Raw genomic sequence first — 25,227 nt, 5'->3', positions numbered from 1 at the left:
GTGGTAGTACTTACAGATAGTAGTTACACCACACATAAATGCTACACGCTTTCTTTAAAGGAAGTGTTCTTTAGCTGGATTTATGAATGTTGTAATTCTGTTTCAAAATCAGAAGACTTTTATTGCCATTGTCAGTGAACACAACTCACAAACTAGGAACTTGCTTCGGTGATAAAGTGCAACATAGAAACACTTAATAATAATAATATAAAAAAGTAGAAATATAGCTATTATGATTAAAAATAATACAAAAAGAAATTAATAAATAATACAAATTAATGATTAATAAAAATAATTAAATAAAAGGTACCTAAAATATATCATTCAGGTAACAGTTTGAAAAAACATTGAAAGCCCTGACCATATGAAAATCTTGAATAGGTTATTTCTCTCAGCAATGACAATTTTACCAGTGGTTATGCCGATGATCAAAGGCCTATCTACTAATCTGTCAAACTACTGAGAAAACAATCTTTTAAGGTCAATAAAAATGTAATATGTAATCATTATAATTCAACATGCCATACCTTCATAATGGATAAACATGGTTTAAGTCTTATTAGATTTGAGATTCGAACCACTCCGCCTTGTCCTTGTGTTTTAAAAGTTTATAAAAGCAGCAATTTGCAGGAGTGTTGTATCATTTATGGCTCTGATAACTTGAAGCCAGCTTTGCACCTTTCAGAGTTTATTCTTCACTTCTATCGTTCACTACGCTAATCCAAATGACTTTTTAAGGACAGATTTTGAGTTGCGGGGTCACAAAATTGAAACAGAAATCCATCAGTGAAATTTTGAGAAACTTCAATCAAACCAACATTCCTGTCTCTATGGGATCACTTACCTTGGTTATTTTTTATGGTGAAGTTGGGATTGTTGAGCATTTCGGGCACTAGCCGGTAATCAAAGTAGTGGCCTTGGATCGGATCGTCTTTGTCAACCGCACTGAGGGTCTGGATCACCTGTGTCGGGAACAAGACAAGTTGGAAGACACAAAAACAAAAGTTGAATCCATTGGGTGAGGCCAGAGGTGGATAGTACGCAGTTACATTTACTTCAGCAAAAGATGAAGTTTAAATCTATCAACTGGACAAATCGTACGAGTGAAGACATTTCGCTGCTCATCCAAGCCGCTTCTGCAGTTCTGGTCAGACTGGACATTCACTTGAGTAACTTTTTAAAGACTTTTTAAAGAAATTGTACTTCTCAGAGGAGTTTTCTTGCAGCATACATTTACTCTTACTTGAGTAAAAGCTTTGGTTACTGTTCCCACTGTGAGTTTTATGTTGAAAATTTGTTTCTTGCACCGCTCCTTTAGATAAGAATTAGTTTTTCATCACTGTTACTTTTCAGATATATGATTTTGTGCATTATTTAATGTTTTATCTTTCAAATTACATTAACTTAAAATGATAAATAAGATGCATGGCCCAACAGTTACTCTTTACTTTAAGATTCTCTTACTTGATTAGGAGTTTTCCCAAATACTTTTCCAGTCTTATGTGAGTCATTTTAATATGTGAACCATTTCTTGGACCACTACTTTGCATTTCTACTTGAGTAATATTATTTTGAAGTAACGTAACTCTTACTTGAGTACATTTTTTGGCTACTCTACCCCACCTCTGGACAAGACTAACATGTTTATTGATGTTTTACCGCTGTGGCTTGCCTAACAGCTTGCAACAAATGTGATTAAATGCATAGCGCCTATTCATTTTGTGATATCATTATCAATTGCGCTCCTGCCTAGCTTGACGTACTTGTTATCTGCTGAATGTTTATCTGTCACCCTGGGTCTATATAAGATTGATTAGAAATTAGAATTCAACCCTGCAGGACTCTATTTTTGTGCCATTTTCCTTTCAATAAAGTCCCTCATCGTACACACTTAGCTTTGAATGAGGTCGATTGATGAGAGGAGAGGAAATGCTAAGTACTTGTCCAGGATTTTTTGGCTGGGGGGAAAAGCGTGGTGCCATCTGGAGGAGGACATGAAAGACGGACTTGAAATATGGAGCGCTCTGATCAATCCCGACTGCTTTCCCCCGTTCTCAATGCGTGTCAAGGGGAAGCTGTTTGCGAGGAAGAATAGGGTACCAGGCAAGCTACCTATGCGGTGTCCCAGTGATATAAAGAGGCTATAATTCACAGTAGCCAATCATTACAAAGAGGGAGAGAGAGGTAGAGAGAAAGTGATGGATGGTCAGTTTGATGAATGAGTGGGGGGGCTGAAGGGGGTTCTTTACCTGTCCGGGTTTTCCGTTTTCACACAAGAAGGCTTCGTATTCTGTGGCGAATTCGGGCGCGTTGTCGTTGATGTCCATGACGCGGATGGCCACAATGGCTCTGGAGATCTGACTGTGGTTATCTGATTGAAAGAGAGAATAGAGAGTTGTTAAAAAATAAATATGGAGCAGTTACATTTTATTGTTATGAGACAAAAATGAGCAGCTAAGATTATGTTTATACACAAATTATAACGTTAGTGATGTTAAAATATAGATATTTCACACCGATTTCATGTTGACGGGCAAATCCAGAATGATATCTCTGTATTTTTTGATACAGATTAATCTCAGTCTGGTCCTCCAAACCCGGTCAAATATGATCTTGCAGTCAAATCCGTTTTTTCAGTGACTCATGTGAAACGAAGGAGCTCATTGGTCACCTTTGACTTACAAGAGTTTATTGCTTTGCTAATTGATTCTGCAGAAATCTAAAATGTTTTTCAGCCCCTTGTGATATCTTTTTCCTTTATTTTTTCCGATACGGTGGACCATGCATATCCCCGATTGGCTAAACTAGCTGTCAATCACAGCCATTTGAAAACGGAGAGAGTCCCCGGTGACCAGACTCACATCTTCGTAAAGTATTGAAGAAGTACTGAAGTGTGTATTCTGAATCCCAGGCACAATGTCATGCGCAAATTTTGAATATTTTTAATAATCTTTCTAAATTTGAAACCAGGTGTGTTGAAGACTCGAAGGTGAACTCTGTAACTTTTTGTTTCCTTGAAGATGTCATTGCTTTACTTGGAAATTTTCCACTCCATGGTAATAAATGTCTCTATCTATGGACACAAGCAGGTGACACTACCAGGTCAAGTTATAGCAATAGGTTTTTAAGCAATAAAATATTCAATTTAACAAAGAGCAAACAGTTTAAATAAGAAAAAGTTACGTATTGTATTGTATTGTATTGCATTTTACTTTACTTTATTTTATTGTCTTTGTCACATATGTTTTTTTTTTTTTTTAATAATACACCATTTACATGTTCTCTCAAATAAAACCACCATTTCACATATAACTAAAATGACATGTTTTTTTACTCTAGATGCCCTGCCACACCTCATTTATCGGAGCTTTTCATGTTGCTTTTTGTATTATTTGGTTTCATCGTCCTGTTACATACCCTTTCCCCATTCAAGAGATATAATTTTCTGATATTGTTGTTAGTTGCTGTGGTAACTAAGCCCTAATTTTCCATCATTTTGAAACCCACGAATTGCACGTTTCTCAACATCAGATTTGAACATTATACTTGAACAATAGCACATCTGAATGAAGGTAAATTATTCAACCCAGTTTTAATTTTCTCCCTCCCCGAATTCATCTAACAAAATACACACTCAATAAGCCACATCAATCTAAACTCTTGCCTCTATCAGTAATGCAAAACAGGATCCTAGGCAACAGACAGGGGGAGCTAACCCTATCCAAAGTGCTTTTGAAATCCCCTGTACACTGTCATCTTTTAAACATGAGTATTAAAGCATGCATATTAATGAGGCATTGGTAACTGAAGTTTTAAAAGACAATAAAGGGCTATCTAATTAGAAGTGGCTTTACTGGAATTATTCATCACTGGTAATTGACAGTCCCTTCCGAGAGTCGCACTTGTATTTATGAATCAGTGGCTTAAATGGCAACTTTTAAAGCAATTAACTGGTAATACGTCCCTCTGTGGGTATGTCATCCGGGTCACTTAATCTGCTTTCTTATTTTTGAATTTAAATGATCATGTTTTTTTTTTTTCTTTCTTTGAGGTATTTACTGTAGCACATGTGCAAATTAAGAGTAAATGTCTTTGCTAATCTGGACCTGATTGAATGTAGTTTACAGACAAGAAGTGCATATCTGCTGTTATACGACGATGAGTTAGAAGTAGTAGCAGTTCAAGCCACTTTTTAAAACTTGAATCTGGAAAGTTAAGATAATGCAAAATGTACTGTCTGTAAGCCCACAAAAGGCAAACAATCAAATAAAGCCATAGTATATAACTTTTTAGACCCCCAAAAATAGACTATTTTTTAATTTAATTATTTGTATGTATTATTTTTATTTATTTATTATTTTTATATTTGTATTGTATTCATTGTATTTTATTTTATTTTATTTTATTTTAATTTATTTATTTTATTTTATTTCATTTTTTTTTCATTTTGGTTAATAGCACAGAAAAACTTGCATCCTTATATGCTTGCATCTCCACAAACCTGACTCTTATTTGGTCTTTAAGAGGGCCTCCTGCTGTTTGTTTCTATGGAAATGTCAGCTGTAATGTCCATGATAAAAAATATGCATCTATATCCATGAAGAATGTTACACAGTTTGGGTTTTGACTTTCTGTTTCCATGGAAGCGTGCATGCGATGTGCCGCCTCCATAAAAGTACATAGAGGGCATTTAATATAAAAATGACAATATTCTACAGAAACATTTAGATAATAAGGCAACAACTGCTATAATATGAGCATGAAGCAAAACTAATTATAAAGTCAATTTTCCCAGCTGTGAGATAATTCACTATAACCCTTTACAAAGGTACACTATATGTAACTTTTCTGGTGGAGACTATACCGCCAGCTTGTCTTTACGAAGATAATATTGTTTTGCTTTGAATGTTCCACATGACATTACGGTTATGTCGCTTTCATTTATTCAGTTACAGGTTTGTTTTTATTGCTTTTTATCTGTGCCACCTGCTTGTACATACTGTGGAACATTCAAGCAAAGCAATAACATCTCCATGGAGACGAGCAAATGTTGGACCCTGCACCAGAATAGTTACATAGTGAAAACTGAAATATGCCTAAGAATGTATGTATTTACTCTCCTAAAATAAACCCAATTTCTACTTCAGAAACAGTTTGCAAATGCATTGAACTGATGTGAAGTAGCTGTCACTTTGCATTTGTGCCTATACGTACTCCTGCTCTTACGTTCTAGCTTTTGAACCCACGCGGCTGATAAGGACGTGCCCCGTAGGGACAAGGGACCCGCTGTTGGTGCCGGAGACAAGTTGAAGGAGGGGTAAGCAGCGAGGAGAGGAGAAATTGACAGAGTGAAAGACAGTGATGGATGGATTAGGACGCGCGGAGAAAGGGTGAAAAAGAGAGCGCTATAGCTGTGTTACAAGAGCCTTTACGCTAGCAGTCGCAGCAGCAGGCAATGGAATCTGATTAGTCAGATGTCAACCGGTGCACTGAAAAAACAGGCCTCTATTTGGGTGGCAAATGGCATCCCGGCTCCGAAAACTGGGAACACATCTTTCACTTTTCACGCTGCAGAAATCCCCAATCCGTGAAGAAAACTGCCATATTTACTTTGGCAAATTCCTATTAGGTGTTGTCACTATCTCAAACCACAGTTACTTCGCCAGCAGGCATGAAAACAGGCTTAAAATATACAAGGCCTGAGACGTGCACATGGCTTATCAAATGAGACACATTCAATTCTACCCCCAAACTAGCTAGCGATGGCGGCGGTGTTAGTTATGTCTGGGTTAGCACGGGCAGAATATTCCGACAATGTTTTTTTTCTTTTGCTTTTTACAATTAATGTGTTTGCTTTGATTACGGATATAAAAAAGACAGGCAGAAAGACGAAGCGTGTAGTGAGGAGAGGGGGTAAAAGTTACAAGCTGTGTAAAATTTCTGTTTCAATAGCTTGAAGGGGTACATTAAGCTTTATCACAACATACAGCCCGCTTGAAACAATCTCTATGCAAATATAGTGCCTTTACATTCAGTCCTGGGCTGTTTTGTAGCTCTGCCGGCAAGATTTCAACCTAGTCAGTGGGTTTTGCGCTTCGCAGATGTTCTTTAATCTGTAATGGATGCTGGCACATGAGCAATCCACTCCACCGATGTCTTTAAAACTGTTTATTTGATATGTCTTAATGTTCTTGCTCTTTCACAAATTGACTCGCGGGCTGCTTAATTCAATCAAAACTCAAGCAAATTAACGGGCTTAATGCCTCAGTGGATCCGAATGCTAATTGTTTGTGCCGTATAGCGGGAAAGCGCACAAAAGTGGGACATTAAAAGGAGTGTGAGGAGCAGGTCAGTTGCCACGGTTGCAGAGCATGCCTTATTGCAGTGATTAAAACTTGTGTGCCGAAGAAGACATATTATGCTTGTGTCTGCTTTATAGTTATAATCTGTGACACCCGTGGATTATTGTGTTGTAATTTGGACTCTTTAAATTGCAATATTGATCTAAAACCCCCGTAATAAAAGAAACCAGACTGCTGACTTCTGCATTTGAAAACTTTGGTGCCCAATGGGAGCTGACGTAGCCGTAAACATCATCAAAACAGAGGGTTGTGCAGTTGTTGGCATGTCCAATGGATAGCTGCACTTCATGCTAGCAAGTAGCAGATTTTCTTTTTTTATTTGTACCAAAATGACTACATGTGCAGCTGAATCTTACACATATTATCGAATTGGAAAATAGAATTAGACAAAGTAAATACACCAGTGGCAGTGAAAACGGGTTGATCGGAGCAAGGACATCTTTAATAACTCAAGATAACTCAAAAATGCACGAATCACGCTGAATACATCTTCGAGACGGTAAATGAGAAGGGGAAACAACTACAGCATGGTTATAATGCTCTAAAAAGTCAATTTTGCATAATAAATCCACTTTAAAGTTGGAGATTGGGATTGCTGTGAGAGTAAGGGTGCAGTTGGAGGCCAGCAGAGGGCAGTAGAGAGCACTTACTGATTTCGGTAGCCGTGACTGTGATGTTGTGCCACATGTCGGTTTCGCGGTCCAGAGGTTTGGCCAGGGTGATCTTGCCGTCGTCTACGTTTATGTTGAACTGACGCTCCAAGTCTGTGTGTCGGTCGATGACGTACCTAAAATGATAGAGGAGAAAGAGAATGTAAAAGTCTATGTAAAGTAAAATCGATCTAAGGAAAATATGTTTTTCTTTAGAACCATTTGAATCTACCACCCACAATGCCACACCCACCTCACTCCAGCTGACCACCAAAGCAGATCTGATCGTCCATATAAGCATGAAACCTTAAAACCTAACACAGCCCAGTATAAACTCCCCCCCCCCCCCCCCCCCATGCTCTGTCCCAGAATGGAATCATCTACCAACTGACATAGTTTTAAGCCCGACTCTGGGCTGGCAAAACCTTAACATCAGGCACTCTCTATTCCTTCATCAGCATGATATCCATCTGGAGTTTGACAATTAATCAAACAGAACCAACCTAAATCAACTTATGGTGCATTCACACTTGCACAATTGCCACATAAAATTGGAAATAATCTGGGGCTGAACTTGAAACCAGACCAGGACTAAAGTAGAACCAGAACAAGACCAAAGCAAACTGGCATTACGATTCAAACGGGACCCAAACCATGCCATAAGTCTACATCAAGACTAAATTAGGCTCATTAGTGTCAACTCACCCACAATCCTAGTATGTCTGACAGATCTACTAGCCTCCTCAGGTAGGACCTTACCAACCAATCACTGTTCCAACTTATTTTTTCAACCAACAATTCAAAATGGCGGCTGCATCATGTTAATCTTTTGCTTCTATAGGTATGTTTGAAGACAACTTGCAGCACTTAAAGCTTTTCTTAAGTCGTTTCCCATGAGTTCAAAGCTAACTACCAACTATCCACTTTCTGAGAATGAAATGAAGTTCTCTCGTTGGTGAATTGAGTGTCAATCCGTAAACTGCAATTGTATACGTTAAAAAGCGGTACTCCAGTGTCTTTCTTTGTAAAGAATACAAGAATAACTTTAAGGTTGATTGATTGTGTTTTGATACCGCTAAAAGGCATTAAAACTTCACTTTCTAAGTATTGTTAATGATTCTGTGGAGGGGCGCCACACCTCCCCACTGTTTGTAAATGTCAACCGCGCACTTCCACTTGTCTTCGCAACAAGCCGTTAGCTATTTTGTTTAGCCGCGTGCTATTTATCAAGAGACGCCTTTAGATTAATGCACATTTAAGACTGCCCGAGGAATAATTAAGAGCCTCACCTGAGCAGCAGGGGGCATTAAAGTGTAATAAGTAGTGAAAAAGGCTGTCCGGACCGCTGTAACACCTCCCCAGCGCTAAAACAACATTAGTATGGGGATGTCAGGGTAAGGGATGGGTCGCTGTTAACCCCGTTTGGATCTGTCAACAGAAAATGGCTCCCACAGGGTTTGCATTAATGAGTTAGGACAACAGGCTACGACAACAGCGGCAGCGGGGCTAATAGATGAGACAAACATGGACCACTGGACGGCCATGTTGTATGTAACCTTGTGTTTTCTGCCATGTTTACCTGAAGAGTACAGGAGGAACAGGTTAAGCCTATTCAGCAAAACTATGCATGGGCTTGGTTAAAGGTTATTGTGAAAGCATATGAGGGATTTATTAGGGTTCTGCAGTCTATGCAAAGTGCCAATCAGAGACATGACGCTAATTATTTTGCATGGATAAAATGTAAATATTGGACTGTTGATGCTGATTGACAGTGTGCTAACATGCATGGTCTACAAACTACAGAATGTAAAGTTAAAAATGGTTCATTTCAAGCAATAAAAAACTACTGCTACTGTTGCTTATAGTAGTAACAGTAGAATTTTAGCAATCCTGGCAACGTTCAACTGTGCTAAGTATGCTGCCTTTGTCTGGGATCCAGGATACACACTTTATAAAGATGAGTCTGGGCACTGGTTAATCAATGAGCAGAACACTAAACTCTGTTAATCTGAGGTGAAAGAAATTAGATTTTGTTCAAAATTATGGGTGATCAATAAGCTCCACACTGAAAAGAAAAAAAGAAAAAAAATCTGCAGGAGTATTGACTAAACTAATCATTCTGGATTTGCCAGGCGGTGCTTTGCTATGACAGTTACAGACAGTAGGCAAGCATGGTTTGAAAATAGTTAAATAGTGTCAACATGGTTAAAATGCCAGTGACTACGTCTGATTTCCCAACCTTTACACGGACAATGTGGTAACCTTATTAGAAAAATGACACGTTTTAGATTTCAAAAGACTGTGTTAACTAAAATTTCTAGCACAAATCTTGCAGAAAAAAACTCAGTGGCAGAACTTAAAACCGCAGAAAGGACACCCGCAGATTTGAAATTGGAAAGAACATAAAAGAGAATTCTTCTGATGCCACTCGAAGCTGTGAAATCACCCTTTCATGTTGCAACGTGTTTCGTTCCAAGTTCCCGGGACAAGCCCACACGAAGCGGACTCAAAGAATCTGTATGGGTCATCTATGCTTTCACCGCGCTTGATATTAAAGGCATTTTATCTGACAAAGACATGACAAACAGAACTAATTCTTTTACATGGCTGCAGTGGTCCAAAGTTATTCTCACTGACCTTATGCATTCTGAGCAAAAAACTTATTCACCACATTGAGTTTATGAGCGTTTTTAGAGGACAGAGAGAGTTTTGCCATCACAACAAGTAGCATGGTAACAACAATTAGCATGCTACCCACAGACTTCCTAATTCTCAGACAATTAAACACTTAATATCTGTACTGGGGTGAGACAAATTTTGCTCAAATACATGCGGTAAAAAAAATGTGTACAAGCTCTTCAAAGGTAACACAGCCAAAAAACATGGGGCGCAATGATTTCGATGGGAGATTGTTGCTTCATGGGCCATTTAACTCAAAACAGTCTCCATTCTTTGCTTCCTGACTGACAGCGTACACTCTTTATTTCAGTTTTTTTTTTTTTTGCTAGGTCTAAAGATATTCCTAATCCAATCCTCCTTACCCAATTTATTGCAATTCCCTCCCCCCCCAAACTCCTCCGCGTCCAGACACCACCGATCGCCTCGTCTCCGTTCCCTCTACCGCTTTTTTTTCTTTTCAATTCGAGGTTTCATAACGTCTCAGTCCTATCAGCGCAGACCTGTTGGCAATGGCCTACTGATATTTAAATGAAGCAAAGAAGCAAAAAAAAGATGGTGCACTGAGGGAGAGAAAAAGAGAGAGAAAGAGATTGGGAGGTGAACCAAAATGACAATGAGAATTCTGTAAAACATTGTTTGCAGGGATCGGTGGATGGAAAATCTTATATATTTTTAACGTACCCTGACACTAAAAAAGTAAATATATGATTGAATAAATGAATAAATACATAAATAAATAGTGCAAATTTAAAGCTGCAATAGACTAAAATCTCACCTCAAGAAAGTTACATACTGTACCTGTAAAAAATCTATCTAATAATGAAATGAACACTTAATATTGAGGGTTAGTACTGCAGTGTGAGACTTTTTGATCTGTGTGTTGGTAATATCTTCTTCCTTTCCTTTTATGTCTTACAGATAAGACCATGAAATAACGCTGCCTGTTTGTACACCACATGCATTTTTATATCATATGCATAAACCACAGCATCATTAATGTCACAGAAGTATAAGAAATAAATAAAGGACCACATATACCCCGACACAGACTCTACCATTACCTTCATATTGTAAATAAGACATTAGACATAAAACAAAGTCAAGACCATAAACTGTAAATATGGACACAGCTAACCCGCTAACCGCCGCGTTCCAAATAGGGAAAGAGCATGGGCGTGCTTCCAGCTCCATCGATAATGGCTCCAATTCACTTTCTATTGTAAAACTGTCGCCCCTTTCTCCGTAACGACCGCTGTCAGACCCGTCATTTTGGTCTTAAAATGTTTGTATTAACCCGCTCCTCATGATCTTGGTATTTTTATTTTGGTATTGTAAATCAAGATATAAATATTGATAACAGACACATCACCTTCTTTTATCGAAGTCACTCCCGCTAGTGAGTGATTGACAACGTTTCTGAGTGGCGTTACCTTCAACAGCCTCCCTCTGGATTTACTCTTTGGCTGCTATGATACTCGTGGTCAGAATTATATGGAAATACATATAAATATGGAATTCAGGAGGCCCCGGCAAAGACCCAGGACACGCTGGAGGGACTATGTCTCTCGCCTGGCCTGGGAACACCTTAGGGTCTCACCGGAGGAGCTGGAGAACGTGTCTGGGGTGAGGGAAGTCTGGGAGTCCCTGCTTAGACTGCTGCCCCCACAATCTGGCCCTGGATAAGTGGAAGAAAATGGATGGATGGATATGGAATTCAACTCCAAATTTGCTCCTATAACCGCTAGCTTCAATGAGCTTCATTTGACTGGAGCTGAACACTATGCGTGATGCCACATTCCCTTAGTCCACTTCTTTAAACAGTCTATGGTCAGAGCTCCACTTTCTCTGCACAGTGGGGTGTCGCTTGCACACAAACAGCCCTAAATGAAATAAATAAATAAACGTCTGGCCCAGATTCCCATTGTTGCGGAGACGTACCGAGCCGTGACATTTCCATTTTTGAGATGAAATGGTGTAAAATCCTCTAGACGCAACGGGGTGGGGAGAAAAGAGGAGGGAGAGATCCACCAGGACTTCCCACCTCCCCGAGCCAACTCCACCCTCCCCAAAAGCGCTCCCCTCCTCTTCCTCACCTCCTCCTCCTCCTCCTCTCCAATCTCTTGGCCTATACACAACGCAGAGCACTTTCAAGACAGGCAGACAGCAGCAAACCACCTGGGAATAGCCCCTCTCCCCCCTCTTTCTCTCCCTCCATCTCTCTCTTTCTGCCGCAGACGGAGAGGATCCCAGTCAAGCTCCTGACAGGCTCACGTGGAAGAGCGCGAGGAGACAGAGCCTGAAATGTTCTGCCACCTGTCACTCAAGCTGACAACCTGATGTGAAAAGAATTAAAAGCAAATAAAAAAATATATATATAAAAAAAAGTATACCAAAAGCAGTACGTGCGCGGGTTACCAGATGAGTGAGGTGTGCAAGTGTACGAGCGGTGTCAAAGTTTTCTTGTCACGGGGAAGGCGGTGGATTAGAATATTGGTGAGGGAGTTGTTTTGCCAAGGTTTGATATGAAGTGAAAAGCATTAATACAGAATAAGTAAGGAATCATTTTTTCTTATTAATTGTGAGGTTTACTGAAGACAATTAAAGGAGCGCAACGTAACTCTTCCGGAGTGGGGTCTGCTTGCGTGTCTCCTAAATAATTTGAGGCGTCTCTCTGTCATTAGGCCTGGTGGTTTGTTTCCATGGAGATAGGAGATAAGTTTCATGCCATACTGTGGAATATTCCGTGCAAAAAATTAAGATCTTCAGGTGTTTCCTTGCCACAAATCTGATCTACAGTGGGACTGGTGGCAAAGAAATAAGATCTACATGCAGTCAAGAACGTCCAAAAACTTAAAAAGTTACGCTTGCACAATCACCATATCAAAATTAGGACTAAACGAAGAATAAAACCAGAAGTTAACCAAGTCTAGACCAAGACAAACCAGGACTAGAACAGAACCAAGTCAAAACCGGGCCCAAACCAGCACCAGTGTTAATACATCCTCAATACCAGCCTCTAATCCTTGTATGTATCATTAAGTAACAAGTTGAGTTTCCAATTTCTGCACTACACTTAGTAACAACACATTTTCCTACCGGGAATATAAATACTACAAATAAATACTTTGAATGTATACAGCCTGGACTAATTTGAACAAAACATTTCCAGACATCAATATACATAATTTTGTTGGCACCAAATATTTTCACAGCGATCCACAGACAGCCAAACGTAATCAGGGATAATCTTGAGGACAATTAGCTAATCAAAACGCATCGGTGTGACAGCAGTATAAAAACTATATGGAATCGCAATCAGTGGCATTGCATTGTTTTGTGCTCACTTACGGTTCATCTCTTTGTCTCGTCTCATTCCGTCATTTCTTAGATCTGCTGCCAATCAAACCCTGTGACCATGACATTATATGCTAGACAGTCTGTAGAAGGTAATCATTATGCTTAGCTCTCCAAGCTATTGTTGCTCACACCATATTTATACAGGAATAGGAATTTTATTGTATGGCTCGCTATAGGCTCAAAAGTAATCTCTAGACCAGCTATTAAAGAAAACCTATTGTGTTTGGGTCTGCTATATAATTAAAATCTATGACACCCGTGGATCATTATGTTATAATTTGCAATAGCAATATTAATCTGAAACGACTTAATAAAAGAAACAAATTCGCTGACTTTTGCGTTAAAAAACTGCGGTGCCCAATTGGAGCTGATGCCGCCGTAAACGTCATCACAACAAAGACCCGTGGAGTTGTCGGCCCCTCCAACAGATAGCTTCACATCACACTGGCGAGAAGTTTTTTTTTTTTTTTTCATTTGTACCAAAATTACTATGTGGCGTATCGCCAATTAAGAAAATAGCATTGGAGAACAAAGTAGGTACAGAGCAGTGGGTGTTTGCCGATGGTGCTGAAAACGGGGATTGATCTGCAATATGGCAACTTGAAAATAAGCAATTAAAGACTGCTCAAACATGCACAAATCACTCCAAAAACAATTTTAAGAAGGTAAATGAGAAGGAGAAATGACTATAACATGGTTCTGAAAAGTTGATTTTGCATACATGGGGAGAATATGCAAACTCCACATTGAAAAGGCCCCACCTACCCAGGAGTCAAACCCTGAGAGGTGGAGATTGAAATACTAACCACTGTGCCATCACGCTGCCTTAAAACTTTTCATCATTCCAAAACCCATAGATAAAACACAACTGCATCATAAGATAACTCATTAAAGTATTATTTAAGGGTCCATTATGTTTTCTGTTGAAAGGGAAGGTTCCTTAGTAAGGTATAAACCATCTTTCGTTAACTCCACGACAAGTGATTTTTTGCCCCAATACAGTTGTTTTTGTGGAGTCACCTGCTTGACTTCAAGGTAATTGCAAAGTTTTATGTTATTTCATGGAGCATTCCAGGCAAAACAACATCTTCATGGAGTTGTCTGTCTAATCCCTCAGTCATCCAGGTCTGATCCATAGCACAAGACCAAGTTTAAATCTGTCAACTGGACAAAATTTTGTAGGAGTGAAGACATTTCACTGCTCATCCAAGCCGCTTCTTCAATTCTAGTCAACAATAGGAGAGTCATTAATGGTTGAATAGGGTCATTAAGGCTGAAATTGGAGACAACAGCTGTTTACAGTTTCAGTGTAGTTAGCCTCTCCTTTCAGATAGATATAAAGCAGTGTCCACCAGCAATCTGACCAGAACTGAAGAAGTGACTTGGCTGAGCAGCGAAGCGTCTTCACTCCTACAACAAATTGTCCAGTTGACAGATTTAAACTTCGTCTTTTGCTATGGATCAAACCTGGATGACTGAGGGATTACACAGACATCCCCATGGAGAATATTTCAGACCCTCCACCAAAACTTCCATAGTGAGTTATTTGCCTGAAGGACAAACTTAGTATTTCAATGAACTTTTTGCGGTTAGCTATAGAACTTCAAAGGCATAGAACAACCCTCATACTTCAGATAACATATGAAGCAAGCCAACTCCATTGTGGATATATTTTGCAATACAGAATCTTGCTGAAAGGTAAATTTGATGAAGAAAATGATGCAATTTTAAAATGAAACGAACACGGTGGAACTATAGCACTTATGGGTTGGCCCGTAAGTCTTCAAACGGGAACAAGAAAGGAATGAATGCATGGGTTATTTGAGGAGAACTCATTGACTACCTGTATAAGCCAGCCCAAAGCATGACAAACTGCAGCTAACCACTCCAGGCTACTTATTTTAGTGACACAGGCTCTATAGCAATTTTGAGCAATTTTAGATCTTATTAATATCAGTGATGCATGACGGCCATCGCCACATGCCTAGAGCTCTTTGGTCTTTTGGATGGATTATCCCAAGGCACAAAATATTCTGAAAATGTGCAGCAGGAAAAATAAAAGCAACTTTAGATGTTAAGATTTGCGTGTATTTACTGGCAGAAATTGTACTTTTTTAAGGTAAGGAGGCGGAAAAAAGCTGAAAATTGTTAGCAAGTAGTTATTTATGTAGGTATGTAGTTAGGAAATAGCTCCGTGGATCAATCATTTACCACACAGCTATTAACGTTAACGTAAATTGTAAGATTTCTGTGCTATTGTGAGATAAAACCCGCTACTGCAGCAATACCAACTCCATCCACAAGAGGTCAGCAAATAAACCAAATTAGAAGATTAACTGTTTTGGCCCTTGGTGAGTTTTACAATATATTCTATTTAAAGGTACGGTATCATTTTTACCGTCTTAAAAATGCACAAAACAGAACTGGTTCATTTTAAACAGTTTTCAATCGACCAAAGTTATTCCTCACTTACCGTATGCATTTCTAACATCCCAACTAATCACTTCAATGAGTTTATAAGCACTTTTCACAACTTTCAGAGGTCAAAGCAGAGTTTTGGTAATGCTCATGGTTATGCTAACAACAACTAGCATGTTAAGCACGGACTTCCAGATTATCTGACAATAAAAAAAACAACAACTTATAATGGAAAAAGAAATGGGTACTTTAATTGTGTCCATTTCATTCTTGCAAAATAAGACCACATACAAGCCAAAGAGCATTTAACCACTCAACTGCAAAACTCCCAGTATTTTGCAACTTTTTCTCTTACTAGTTTTAAAGTTTATGGGGCTTAATTAACACTTTTTCACAAGCACTTGGTTATATGCTAACAAAAGTCTTCCTGGCATCCCCACACTACGTACCCACTACTCTACAGAATTGCTTATTGTTTACAAAGTGCTTAGTTTCGATTCGATGCATTTAGCACAGCGCAGTGTTCTTGCAGATGGAAGTTAGTGGGCTAAACATTTTCTGCATACCCAAGGGAGAGGGGCGACTTGCTGATTTGTCAGAGTGGCCTAAAGAGTAAGCGCTACCCGTTTGTTTATTTAGTTGTTACTATGTTCTCTTGTATCTGCTGAGTATTATGTATGTGTTGGTACGTGTCTGAATGAGTGAATGCAGTGTACGTCCACGTAACAAAGGTGAAGCCAGACACACCAAATACATGTTTTTTTTTATGTTCCATTGTTTTCCGCAGAGAGAAAAAAGGCTGTATGACATTCCAGTTTGTTATTAGGTCACTTAGTCCAGAGGGAGGATCGCAATATAAAACTAATGCAGCTTTTCCATTCTGCTGACCGCGTTTCCAAGTGTATGTGTCTGTGTCAGGTGCGCACTGTTGGTGAGAGGGATAGTTTGTCATTGCAGTTTCGACCAATCAGAACTTTTGGTTATCAATGTAAAAATAGTTGAAGAATGGACAGTCATGAATCCAGGTTGGGGGATCGAAGTGAAAATGGGACACACAACTGAACAGAGTCGAACTGAACTGGGTTTATGCAATGAATAGTCTTCACGTTGGCAATTTGAGTTGAGCTAAAGGTAGACTGTCCACATGGATTTCTAAACGACATGGTAATACAAATGAGGAGGATAGTGTTGTACGTGTCAAGATAATGTTACTCAAGGAGAAGTAAACAATGTGAAGTTGCTTAAAAGTGCACCATATAGTATTTATTTCAAGTGGGAGCCTGCCACCTGCTTGTCTCCATGGATTTGATAACTTTGTATAGACTGTATAAAGAAGTGGACTATGTGAGTGTGACGTCACCTATAGTGTTCATCTACAGTCAAATAGAACTTACCGAGGCGAGCAGTTACAGGAGCGAATTTGGAGCCGAGTTCCGTATTTGGAAATCTGACCACGAGCGTCATATCAACCAAAGAGCAAATCCGGAGCCATGCTGTTGAAGGTAATGCCCTTTCCCACTTCCCACCCAGCAGAGAGCCACCAGGATCACGTAGGGCTGGTTAATACAGACATTTTCAGACCAAAATGAGGAGGCTCACTGCAGCAGTTACAGAGAGAGGGGTGACAATGTAAAGTGAATTGGAGCCAGAGTTGATGGAGCTGGAAGCGTGCCCACTTACTATTTGGAACACTGTGACTAGTGCGTTCGCTATGTCCATTTATACATACGGTCTATATAAATTTGCCTTGAATGTTCCAACAAATGGCATTAAACTTGAGGCAAACCTCCTTTGAGTAAGAATCTCTGTTCTTCAAGGTATTTTTGAGCAAAAAATTTATGTAATATGAATGCTAGATTGATAAATTTCAAGCGATACAATGGCAGATTCCAGGTGAAGCAATTTCCATGGAGACAAACAAGTTACATAATCCACTTTTTAGTGAAACAAGTTTTGGTGAAAATAACTTTGTGAGTAACTGTTCAGTCTAAAACATGTAAGTAAAAGTGGACCAATTATGCAAAATCGACTTTTCAGTGCTTTTAACCATGTTATAGTCGTTTCCTCTTCTCATTTAACCTCTCGAGGTTATATTTGGAGTGTGTATGTTTAAAAATCTTTAATCGGTTATTTTCAAGACGCCATATATCTGTATTTACTTCGTTCTTCCATTTTAATCTTAATCGTTGAGAATCATAGGATTCAGCAGCATCGCACAGTCATTTTGGTACAAATTTTAAAAATCCGCTACTCGCTAGTATGATCTGCCATTAACCACAGGAGAGCGACGACAGCTACACAGCTCTTTTGTTGTAATGACGTTTGCGCTGATGTCAGCTCCCATTGTGCACCACTGTTTTCTAACAATTTTATGAAGTCGTTTTAGATAAATATTGTGATTTATGTGCAAATTATAACATAATGATCCACGGGTGTAGATTATAACTATAGAACAGACTTAAAATCTATGACATATTCTCACAATCATAATATGTATATGCATTTTTTTCTGTTAAAATATGGGTTTAAAATTTATTTTTAAAATGTATTTTATTTATTTCATTAACACTTTACAAATGCCATAAATTTGTATTTATTTATTTATCTATTTACATTTTCCTCACATTTTGAAATGACTCTTCCCAGTCTTACATTTCACCAACTTGTTTGCACTATAGCTGCAGGTGGATAAAAAACAAGTATGTTTTCCAAATGCATTGGAAACTGCAATCGGCCTAATCACAGTGCTGTATACAGTGTGCTCTCCCACCTCCATTATCTATTATTGAACTAAAAAGCACCCCACCATTTGGGTTCACGCGAGGGCAGCTCATAGTGACTGCCAGATGTCACGTTGCTTTTTATTTGCGGTCAGTCAGGTAGAAAACCACAGAGTACATGGTGCGGAGAAGGAGAGGGGGGAGTGTGGCAGAGTGCACCTGAAAATACTTGTTGGTTGGATGCATTAAGTACAGCTGAGGGCTTGTTTGTGTCCTCAGCGCAAAAGGACACGGCAGCCCACCACTTGGGTTGCGTCGGTCTGGTCCAGTGGTGATGGCAGGGGCGTGGGGAGGGGGGATGGTTGGGGTAGGGTGTGGGCAATGGTGGAATGCTGCAAATTTGTACCCAATTATATAAGTATAAGTACTGCTGTCAAAAGTATAAGGTAAGGTAAGGTATGCTTTATTGTCCCTGAAGGAAAATGTGTCCTCTACATTTGACCGTGTGTACTTAAGTTAAAAAACATTATATTTATAAGCTCCTTTCTAACACCCAAGGTCACTTTACAGAGCAGAAACACAATAAAAATAACATTAGTACAATTATAGCGCCATTTAACAGAATAAGCTAATCTAACAAGGTGGATTTTGAGGTGGGACTTGAAAAGGGTTAGTGCGGTTAATTGTCTGAGTTCAGAGGGTGGGGCTAAACAGCTGAAAAGCACGTGTTCCCATGGTGACCAAACGGGCGGAGGGTACAGTGAGCTAAAGGGAGGAGGAGGACTGAAGGGAACAGAAAGAAGAAGAGACATGGAGGAGCTCTGAGAGATACGGAGGAGACAAGATGTTATTGACGGCTTTGAATGTGAGGAGAATGAATGGAAAAGTAAAAAGCACGCATGAAAAAACTATAGTAACATGTTTTTAGCAGCATTTTAGATCAATATTTAACATGTACTGAACACCTTAATGCTTAAGTTAGTCATTTTAAACCACAATTTGCATGCTGTCTCAGCTGTGCCCAGTCAGAGCAGGAGACGCAGTGCTGTTATGTGTATTTTTAAGTTTAGAAAAGAGAAGTACTGCTGTGAAACATCTGTGAAACGGGGCAATTGAGACTTGTACACTACTCAGAAATTTCTATGATTGTAAATGTGACATGGCAAGAATTATACTCAATTACAGGTATTTAAAAATCTTCTTAAAAAAAGTACAAAAATATATTCAGTTACAGTAACATGCGTAGTTGTATTTAGTTACTTTCCGCCTCTGGGTGCGTTTCGAGCGACAGAGACAGATAGAAAGAGATGAGAGGTAAGATTGAGACAGAGAGAGACTGTAATCACTGCGGTCAACTGGAGAGCCCGTTCGTGAGACACTTTAGGTGCAATCCGCCACAAGGTAGCCAGCTTTTCAAATAACAGGCTTTTTCACTTTTTTTTTGTTTCTTTTTTTTTAGTTCTTTGTCTCTGTCGCAGATTTGGACATGAAGGACAAAAGGGATTTCATGTAGAGGATTCTTGGATGGAGTACAGAAAATGTTACCTTGTCACCGAAATGAGATTCAGTCTGTTCTCATTTCCATAGCAACATTTGATCAGAGTCTTTACTTAGGATGAAGGAATGTTTTGTCTTCTAAGCCAACTCTCTTGTTTCTGAGTCATGTGTGTCTACGTTCATCCATTCACATGCAAATAATATGAATAAAAATAATAATAAGTGCTAAATCTAGGAATTCCTGATCAAGATCCTTACTCAAGCCACTATCCTAACTACCACCACACACTGTTTCTGACAGACTGCAATATAACGGCATCAAAAATGGATTAAAGGTGCATTATGTAACCTTTTTTGTGGAGAATCGGCCGTCCATCACCGTATCTGTTATTGCTTTGCCTGGAATGTTGTAGAATATGATATTAATGTGATTTATACTGCGTGTAATCAGGTGTTTGTTGTTTTCCAATACCTTGAAAAACATGCATTCTTACTGTACATGAACTTTCCTCTCCACAGATCTGACCTGTAACTGTTGGTGTCACCTGCTTGTGTGCATGAAGAGTGGAGCTTAAAGGGACCATATTACACGATTTTCTGATGTTATAATGTTGTTTCCTCATCAAAAACGCACTTAGAGTTGTGTTTTGTTTCAACCACACATGTTTCTCAAATAGAAAACACTCTGTCCCACCTTGTGATGTCATGTTGTAATACAGCAAGTGCTCCACTGTGTTTTTATCTTCCATAAACCTTTACTAGAACCATTTGGATGATTTCAGCCCTGGAATTGCCCATCTCTACTGAAGTAAAAGTAAAAGGGAGCTTTTAACTTGAAAACTACCACTCCATGACATCACAAGGTGGACCAGAGCATTTTGAGCTTGAAAAACAAACTAATAATAAAGAATTCCTCAAACAGGTGTGAATCAAACAAAACACAACTCCAGGTATGTTTTTGATGAGGAAACAACATTATAACATTAGAAAATAGCATAATATCGGCCCTTTAAACTTCAGTCTTCGTGCACACAAGCAGGTGATGCCAGCAGTTACAGGTCAGATCTGTGGCGAGGCAAGCTCAGGTACGAATAAAGGTAGTAAGAATGCATGTTTTTTTGTTTTGTTTTGTTTGTTTGTTTGTTTGATGAGCTAAAAAAATTATATTATAGCTTAAATCTCACAAGACTCAATTTTGTGTAATATAGGACCTTTAATACCACACTATGGAACATCCTTGGCAAAGCAATGACATCTCCATGGAGACAAGAAGGTTATGATTCCTCCACCAGAAGCATTTTATAGTGTAATGTGTAGGTAAAACAAATGATAATATTAAAACTTCCTTGCATAACCAACCCAATGCTGTTAGCGTTTTATATATATCTCATCTTTAGATTTCATTTTACATTTAGAATTACAAATAAAATATGAACATACAGATCCACATCAAAAACAGACTGAACAGAGTGATGCCGCATGGAATAACTGTTACTGTGTACTTGTCCTACATCCTCTAGTACTGAAGGCTGTTACCCATCATTTACATCATAGTTATTACACAGTCAGATCATGTTTTACAGCTAGTATCTTGCATGCGCATCGCCAAGTCCATAAATTGCCTATTGTCTATGGGGAGATTTATTATTAAAACCATCTGATCTTGTAAGAGGCATTATTCAGCAGCGGCCCTCTGTCTCTCAGTCTTTTTTATCTGCCGGGATTAAAATCTCGCAGGCTGTAATCATTTTATCAGCCCGGAGCTTGCCGCGTAACAGGCCAGCGCAGACCTTGGGCTCGAAGTAAAATCAAATGCTCTTTGGTGTGGGTAATGCATCATATTAAGCTCTCCACGACAATGGCTTCTTTCATCTGTCTCCTCGCAAAAAGTAAAGACGTGGCATCTGCGATAGATCACGCCGGTTCTCCACGGTGAGTACGGCGAAGGGCCCGCGCGCTTAATGTTCAAAGCAAATAGCGTGTTTGAAGAAAGGCAAATTGTTGTGGTAAAAATATTAGCTGGCAAGTAAACGCGCAATCTGCCTATTCGTTGATCGTCGGACTTGGCGGAGCAATAATGCAATATACCATTAGTGGATTTGTTCAAAAGATTGAGATTGAAAGTTGGTGAATATGGTTTACAAAATGGCTCTAAAAAAACTTTTACTTCAGTACAGCTGAGGGTAAAAGGACACCATTGGGTTGCGTCGGTCCTGTCCAGTGGTGATGGTAGGATGTGGAGGGGGGGGTGGTTAGGGTAGGGAGTGGGCAATGGTCGAAAGAGTACTGCAATTTTGTACTCAATTACAGGTACAAGTACTGCTGCCAAATCATAAGATAGATGCTTTATTTCCCCCATAAGGAAATGTGTCCATATGTACTTAAGTAAATACTACTACTACTACTATTACTACTACTATTATTACTACATTTATTCATAAGCGCCTTTCTTAAGCTCACTTTAAAGGAGCAGGAACACAATAAGCTTGGGACTGAAAGTTGGTGAATACGCTTTATGAAAAAGTGCTAAATTAAAAAAAAAAAAAGTCTAAAAAGCTTTGGCTATGCTGGTGATTTTTATTTCATTTTTTTTACTAACAGTTAGTGAAAACCCGCAGGCAAAAATCCATTCCGAAAATAACAACTTTCTACAAAATTGGTCATTAAAACTATAATAAAGACGGTCAGTAAAAAAAAAACGACCTCTAGGGGAGAAAAAATCATGTTCAACGCGGTGTAACTGGTGGAATGACCTGTGGAGATTGCAAGAGTAATGTTACTTCAAAATAGTATTAGTAGAAGTATAAAGTAATGGTCCAAGAAATTAGTCAAGTAAGAGTTTAAAAAAGTATTTGGGAAAAGTGCGACTCAAGTAAGAATAGCTTAAAGACTGTCAGGACCGTACACTGTATATATAAATGGACATAGCTAACCCATTAGCTGTTGTTTTCCAAATAGGAAGTAAACATGGCCGTGCTTCTGGCTCCATCGACTCTGGCTCCAGTTCATTTTACATTAGAAAAGTGTTGCCCCTCTGTCTGTAACTCCTGCTGTCCAACTCGTCAATTTGGTGTTACACTGCTGGTTTTTTATCATCTCAAAATATGAACATTAATAACAGACAAATCAGGTTCTTTTCCCTCCTTCTAGCATTAGCAACAGGTTTGATTGACAGTGTTGCTAAACGCTCCCTCCCTGCTGAACCAGTGGGAACAGCCTGCTTTGGATTGGCTCTTTGGTTGCTATGATACTCACGGTCGGAATTCCTAATATGGAACTCGTCTCTCCAAATTCTCCTCTGTAACTCCTCGCCTTGATGAGCTTCATTTTACTGGAGCCAAACGCCGACGTCACACTCCCTCAGTCCACTTCTTTATACAGTTTATGGTCAGCAACATCTGATTTATAATTTGAAGTTAATGCAAGTTCAAGGACAAAACATGAAGTAATGCACAAAATCGGGTGTTTTAAGGATCGACACAAAAATGAGAAAAACAAAATCATATCTGAAAGAGCAGTGCAAGAAACACACATGTTGAAATCATTTAATACTGACAACACAACAGCACAGCTTTTGTCACTTGTAGACTTACTCACAGTGGGAAGAGTAACCAAAACTTTTAGGTAAGAGTACTGTTACTTCAATAAAAAAAGTAAAAAAAATACTCAAGTAGGAATGAAAGTATGGTGATAGAAAAATACTCTGAAAAGTACAATTTCTTTATAAAAAGTTACTCGGGTAAATGTAACTGAGTAGTACCCACCTCTAAGTGTTAGTATATATGTGTCTGGCCGGTGCAGGACAGCTCAGCAGGGGGGTGTACATGTACTCATTCATAGTGCATGGGATTTTAAATTCATGCCACACTCAAGAAGACACAAACTGAGCCTAAAGAACATACAGGCAGTAGCTTAAACCGGGCTCACCCTAGGACTGCCTGTCACGTCAACTACGGTGGACAGGTATGGACAAAAATCAGGTTCATTATTCGATCAACAATGTGATTGAACACGGGCGACAGTAGCTCAGTTAGTACGGCCTGTGTCCACTGATCTGAAGGTTCGCACATCTAATCCCGATCTTCACATAAACATCATGGGTTGAGCGGTCAGGTTGGTGGTGCGATTCCAGCTCCCACAAATGAATGCTGCCATTGTGTCATAGGGCAAAACGCTTAACCCACCTTGCCTTGTACGCTGTATGAATGTGTGTGAATGGGTGAGTGGTTCCTTGAGTGTAAAGTACCTCGACGATGGAAAAGTGCTATTAAAAATATGACTATTTACCACTTAAAGTTCAGATATGCGTTAAAATAGGTCAAGGTTAATGTTTAGGTAAGACAAGTAGCGACTATAGTCAGAGTCAGAGTCTCCAAGAAATTAATGTAAGTCAATGCGATGTCCCCAAGAAGCACGGAAACCCAACACTGCGACTATGTTCACATGGATTCACCTGATAACACAGAGAAGTACTTGTCTAATTACCTCAAAAACGCTCCAGACCGCTGTGGTGTCCGGGAGAAATAGATTACTTGCGAATTCTTTCTGCGATCACGCTCCAAGACCTCTCACAATAATTACTATATTGACTTATCGCTCAATAAATGATAGATGGAACAATCATTTTGGGGGGGTTTAAAATTTATCGTGGGTACTTTTTCTTTCTTTTATTCTTCTGTACAATGATAAGTTTTGAGCCGTGGAGGGCTGAGTAAATAATTTAGCTATAGCTGGGGTACCTGATTTTCAAACTGTGAAAAGATGAAGTAGGAATTTAAATCTGTCTAACTTGTTCTTAGCTTTCGCAAACCCTTTGGCATTTGGCACATTGTTAATATGCATATACATGATTTTTTTGCCACTAGCGCAGTTAACCCATCCTTAAACGACCTCCGTCCCAAAGCATCATATAGTGACTCACGTGGCTCTTTCCTACCATTTGTAAGAGATGAAAAGTTTCCTAATTCGTCACAATAAAATATTTCAAAGTTCAATATGCTGCTAAATTAAATATAGATGTTAAACGATAATATAGAAACTAATTTATGCCATTGACATAATACCTCGAGAGCAGACTTAAACTACAAAAAACAATCTAAATCTACAATGCTGCAATAAATAAACATCAGAATGAAACATTTTAGTCATAGTTTGAATCTGCAGTGAGTCACAGAAGTTTTTAATTCAACTGTTTGCAGCTTAAATCTTATCCTATAGCAAAAAATAACAAAACATTTTCCAGTAGTGCAAATAAAATGTACACAAGATGAATACTGACCCCCCAAAAATATTGTTCCAGCTGTCATATATTGATCAATAAGTGGATATAGTAACTATCATGACAGGTCTAGTTCAAGTGTCTTGCCCAATGATACAATGTCAGTACAAGTGATGAGCAAGTATGCAGTAGCAAAAAGGGTTTACAGTCCATCTGGTACCATAGTAGAAGTTGCAAATTCCTAGAAACAAATCATTCAGCTATCAAATTACTCAGAGGCACATCATGAAGGATGGGTCGAAGTCTAGAGGACACATTTTCTCAGG

At 39.0% G+C, this 25,227-nt stretch overlaps 1 protein-coding gene across 2 annotated transcripts in view; it reads right to left on the bottom strand.

The window, feature by feature from the left end:
- Window positions 1–25,227, bottom strand: part of cdh8 (cadherin 8) — a 196,687-nt gene that overhangs the window by 7,074 nt on the left and 164,386 nt on the right. For both annotated transcript variants that reach the window (XM_033988574.2, XM_033988579.2), the window contains exons 8-10: window positions 7,013–7,149; window positions 2,250–2,371; window positions 845–962 (exon numbers count right to left, since the gene is read on the bottom strand). In XM_033988574.2, the coding sequence (XP_033844465.1) occupies window positions 845–962; window positions 2,250–2,371; window positions 7,013–7,149 (377 nt within the window). The remainder of the gene's footprint in view (window positions 1–844; window positions 963–2,249; window positions 2,372–7,012; window positions 7,150–25,227) is intronic.

This window comes from Periophthalmus magnuspinnatus, chromosome 3, assembly GCF_009829125.3.
Source record: "Periophthalmus magnuspinnatus isolate fPerMag1 chromosome 3, fPerMag1.2.pri, whole genome shotgun sequence".
Lineage (NCBI taxonomy): Eukaryota > Metazoa > Chordata > Actinopteri > Gobiiformes > Gobiidae > Periophthalmus > Periophthalmus magnuspinnatus.
Note: the sequence above shows the minus strand (reverse complement) of the source record. Positions and strands in the feature narration are given on the sequence as shown.